The 4,810-nt window shown below is 49.1% G+C and overlaps 1 protein-coding gene across 1 annotated transcript; it reads right to left on the minus strand.

Moving 5' to 3' along the window:
• Positions 1–834: 834 nt before the first annotated feature.
• Positions 835–2,665, minus strand: LOC119358740 (bidirectional sugar transporter SWEET6b-like). Its single transcript, XM_037625173.1, has 5 exons — positions 2,534–2,665; positions 2,206–2,430; positions 1,916–2,077; positions 1,247–1,366; positions 835–1,128 (listed from the first exon to the last, which is right to left on the minus strand). Exons 1-5 carry the CDS (start codon positions 2,609–2,611, stop codon positions 964–966), a joined length of 750 nt encoding a protein of 249 aa, XP_037481070.1. The 5' UTR covers positions 2,612–2,665; the 3' UTR covers positions 835–963.
• Between the last annotated feature and the right edge of the window lie 2,145 nt (positions 2,666–4,810).

Here is a 4,810-nt window from a genome sequence, read left to right on the forward strand (position 1 = left end):
CAGAATCTAACTAGATTCATATAGTAATGATCGCTAGATGACTCGAGATCATTCAAATACAAAGAAAATAAATTGATAAAAAAAACCTTGCTCTTGGATATTAAAACACAGTATGTAGTCTAAGGTTGATGTGTTTAGCTAGCCTGGGCTGCTAGTTTGGATGTTGCTTCAAGTTGGATGTTATTTTTATTTCCCTTAATAGAAATTGGTGAGAAAGGGCTGGAGTCTTTATGTAGTTAGAGCCACAAGTTGGTGGCTCTTCCTATACTCAACTCATTTTTCTTGACAAAGAAGTGTGTCTATATATACAGTAGACACCATGCGATTAAACACACTACTTTGAAATATATATGACAAACAATTAACATGTTACAAGATTCAGAAAAATATCTCTAGCAGGGACTCAAAGCGTCATACTTGACCAAGCTGCAGAGCTGCTCGTTGCCTGTCGATGTGGCAACAAGGCAGCCTCACGGGAAAAGAGCAGGGGCCATCCAATCAAACCGGTAATTAGGTTAAGTCTTTCTCCTTTTCTCTCACACCGGGTTCAAAAGTTGCATCACCAATAAGATGCCCTTTGGGTGTTTTTGTGCAGAAAACAAAATAGGACCTTGCCCGAAACATAATACAAACACATCATGGATATTGAATAATTTAATTTAACAAAGCCATCGCACGCTGTAATTAAAAAAATCAATCGTATCATCACGTAGGAGCAGATTGAAAACAGGCAAGCATACATGGTGTCATAATATATCTCTGGGATAACTCAGCTGGATTGGTATTTATATACACTTGTAATTTGCACTAGTAGTCTCGGACAGACGACAATGGTTCACGAAATTAAAGGCGATCTCAGACTCAATTAGCTAACAAAAAGTAGTACTAATTAACATCAACTTGTTGAAGTATCATCCGGTATTAACTACTCAAAATCATTAGGGCTAAAAACCGAAGCCACGTTTATTTCTCTATGGTGACGGAGACGATGCCGCTGGTAACGGCGTTTTTGGTGAGGACAGTGGGCAGTTCAACGTTCCTGCCCTTCTTGGGGGTCGATCTTCTGTAGTAGTAAAAGTACAGGATCAGCTGGATGAGACCGAAGATTGTACCGAGGGCATTGGGGATCTGCACAAAATTTAAAGAGGACGTAAAAGTTAGATCAATCCGCGCTGAGGATTTCTTGATTGTATGTTTGGCTGGGTTTGCGACTTCTTATTTCCAATGTGCATGTGTATGTACATACCGTGATGTAGATGTCAAACTTGATAAGCGCATAGCCCGTCCAGCAGCAGCCATTGAGGAAGTTCACCAGCGACAGGAAGAATGGCATGTACTCCACACTCTTGGTCCTGATCACTTTACCCTGCAAATAGGCAGTACAATATTACTAATTTCAACTTAAATTTTTGAGTTATATTTGTATTAGTACACTCGTAAGTTGGCAAAAGCATCCGTAATTAACAATTAGCCTGAGCTAGTAATTCACCTGTAAAGGAAGTTTACCTTTGAGGTAGAAATAAACCATAGGCTTTTTTGATTAAAAAAATATGATGTAGCATATTGTGGAAGAACTTGGGTGCGTGAGACGTGAACAACTCAATTCGGACTTTTTATAACAGGGTTTTGGCACGAAAGTTAAAAAGTGAAAGGTGGGTGCATGTTTTAGATGGAAATAGATTTTCAAGCAGAATCAACAACAAACAAGGTGAACTACTTAACAAATTAAGGCTGTCAAAAGCATCCACTAGAACTTTAAAAATAAAGTATAGGCAGGTATTTTTCTTGAAAACGCATCATTACCACACCATACGTGCACAACGCAGATTAAGTAATTAGCCACCTGAACTAACCAGTTAAAGCGGTTATCAAAGATCACGGGTCGACGACCCTTAAGTTGGGGTGGTGTACGTACCATGATGGTGAGCGGGGAGGCGTACATGATGGAGCCAAAGATGACGCAGAGGATGCCTACGATCATGGAGCGCTTCTCATGGGTGTGGGCACCGAGGAGCACGCAGGCCACCACGGCAGCCATGAACGCCGCCTCGAGGGCGAGCACGCCGAGCATCTTCCACTGCACACACAGCAGAGCACATGCACATGGCATGGGTTAGGGGCTGGAGGATCTTCTGTACAGAAACTAATACCGAAAAGAGACAGTGGGACGGATGAGGAGGCATTAGGAGGGTTGCACGTACGTACCCTTGTGTTCTTGGCCGCGTAGATGATGAAGATGATGATGTAGGCGCCCTCAATGACTAGGCCGATGCCGTTGATGGTGAGGACGAGGGTGCTGTTGGGGTGGACGATGGGGAGCCCGTAAAAGAACCAGAGCAGGCAGTTCATGAGCGTCGCCAAGTAGGGGTCCGGTTTGAACTCCTCCACGTCCTTGGCCTTGTAGATCCGCCAGAACGTCGGCCCGCGTACGTACGTACAAGTAGAAAACGAGCCTCAGACTCATGCCCTAGCAACCACCTTTCATATATGTATACATACAGACTAGACGAGAGGAGGAGGAGTGGGCTTACATAGGGGAGAGGAAGAGGCCGAAGGAGATGACATTGCCTATGATGCCGACGATGTTGCGGGCCACTTCGGCGGAAACCATGATGCTCAGCTAGATCAATCGCTCGCCGGAAACACAACTCGATTGGTCGGGGGAGCAAACGACTTGAGGAAGGTTGGTCGTGATTTGTTTGGGGCGTGGGTGGCCGAGCTTATATAGTAGGGGCTTCCCCGTCGCCTTCCCCAAGTTATATCCGATGTGGATATGGTTAAGGGTAGGTTAAACGGTTTGATTTGAGTGCAGTCCTCATCCAACTCCTTCTCCGGCCGTGCTCCCTTCCAACGGCCGGCCGTGTCAATTTCTTCCTCTCCCGCGTCCTTTTTCCAGACGAAGGAAAAAGGATCACGCAGCTAGGAGCTAGCTCCTCTCCCACGTAACAGTCGTGGTACAGTCGTACGCAAAACAAATAAGGACAACCCTGAGCGCAAAACTGTCACGGACCAACACCGACCCAGCCGGCGTCACCCAAGGACACTGCAAAGCCCAAGTCCGACCCAGTCGTCCCAACGACTCTGGAAGCCCAACACGCGTGTTACCGGAGGCCGTGAAGTGTTGTTCGTGCTCTACTCCCTCGATCTCATAATATAAGAGTGTTTTTGACACTATGCGACGGAGGGAGTAGTATACAATTGTTTTTCTACTATTAAAGTGGAGTACGTAGGTCGTTTTGTTTCGTTTGGTTACCTCGTTCCCCCATCGATCAAATGCCCTGACATCCCCCCTCAACAATTTTTATTCTAAAAAAACCCAACTCTTGTTCTCCATTTGCGAGCTCGGCCGCCAGTCCACTTTGCGCTGCGGCGGCGTTGGCTGCGGCGGCGCGGTGGTCGGCCCTGCCTCGGGCAGCGGCGGATGCAGGCGCGGCGCGGGCCTGTACCGGGAAGGGCGGCGGCTGCGGTCGGCGCGCCATCGGGCGTCGGATCGGCGGCAAAGGCGTGGAGGCCATGGTGGTCTTGTCGGCGGCGCCTTGGGTTAGATATGATCTGGCCGGTGCAGCCGGCGGTGGTGGCCATCTCCTCTGTTGGAGGTGGTCAGCCTGACGCTGGATGGTCAGATCTCAAGATCCGTCATCTAGCTCCGGCTGCAAGTCGGGAAGACATGGTTGACGGTGAAAACCGAGCCGTTAGCGGACGATGGTGGCTTTTTGCGCCGTTATCTTGATGAAGACATCGTTGTGTAACTGTTGTCGACCCACTCATGCTGCTTGGGAGAAACCTAGGATTTGGTCTTTCAGATCGGACAATGGCGGTACTACGGTGTCGTTTCTCTCTTGGGAGCATCTTTTGTGGAGCAACGCTGGAGCATAGAGGCAGGAGGTGGAGCGGCTTTGTCTTGGACGGAGCTTCGGTGGAGCTGTCAAGTCATGCTTGGCTGACAGGTGCTACTCTGAGTCATGCCTGGTTGGTAGGTGCTACGCACGACGGATCTTCCGAAGTCTTTCCGTCTAGACAGACGAGTGCAGGGCGGTGGTGCTGTTCGGTGCCGTGGTGGCGTCGACGGATGTCTGATCTGGCAAGGATGATGCGGGTCTCTCTCCTGCAGATGGGTCAGTGGTACGATGAAGACGGCGGCGTCTAGAATGTATGCATGCGGTGTGCGCTTTAGGTAGGCTGCACCAGCTGTTGGTCCCGATACATTATGTGGATGGATCGACGACGACACCGGTTTAGGTATGGGGAGTGAGAGCACTCCACATTATTGAGTTTGTAGGTGTGAGTCGTGGCTTCGGGTGGATTGATGTATGTTTTTGTGAGACCTTTGTGGAATAATTAATAAAGATGGGTGCATGCATCTATTGATGCAGAGGCCGGGGGTTTAGCCTCCTTCTCTAAAAAAACAAATCGCTCCACCAAGTCCTATCTATATCTGTCCTCTCTCCTCTAGGGTTGTGCCGCCCCATGCCTCCTCCGCCTATAACCTGCAAGCATTCTACACCATTGCAACAGCCCCCGTGACTTTCTCCTACATAACTGTCCTCTCCCCAAGGAGCTTGCAGAGAGAAAACAAGCGCTGCGACAGCAGCAGGAGGTGGCCTGGAGGCACAGGAATGGTGTTGCCCGCAGTCGGTGGCCTTCTCCATGGGCCTGCTGCAGCGCGGCGAGCCTGATGCGCCGCGACGGATGCTGCACCATAGTGCGGTTGTAGGGAATGGACATAATGCCCTAAAGGAGGCCGTCGGCATACGCTTGACCTATGTCATCGATCCACGGCACGTGCCGCGTCATCGAACCGAGCCATGTC

The sequence above is a fragment of the Triticum dicoccoides genome, chromosome 2A (genome assembly GCF_002162155.2).
Source record: "Triticum dicoccoides isolate Atlit2015 ecotype Zavitan chromosome 2A, WEW_v2.0, whole genome shotgun sequence".
Lineage (NCBI taxonomy): Eukaryota > Viridiplantae > Streptophyta > Magnoliopsida > Poales > Poaceae > Triticum > Triticum dicoccoides.

What these genes read in the sequence shown, in the direction of transcription:
- LOC119358740 (XM_037625173.1), bottom strand. Translation starts at nt 2,611, where the DNA reads ATGGTTTCCGCCGAAGTGGCCCGCAACATCGTCGGCATCATAGGCAAT. An exon ending in TCGGCCTCTTCCTCTCCCCT is followed by an intron (nt 2,431 to 2,533) that starts ATGTAAGCCCAC and finishes ACTTGTACGTAC; the next exon opens with GTACGCGGGCCGACGTTCTG. An exon ending in AGTTTGACATCTACATCACG is followed by an intron (nt 1,129 to 1,246) that starts GTATGTACATAC and finishes AATTTTGTGCAG; the next exon opens with ATCCCCAATGCCCTCGGTAC.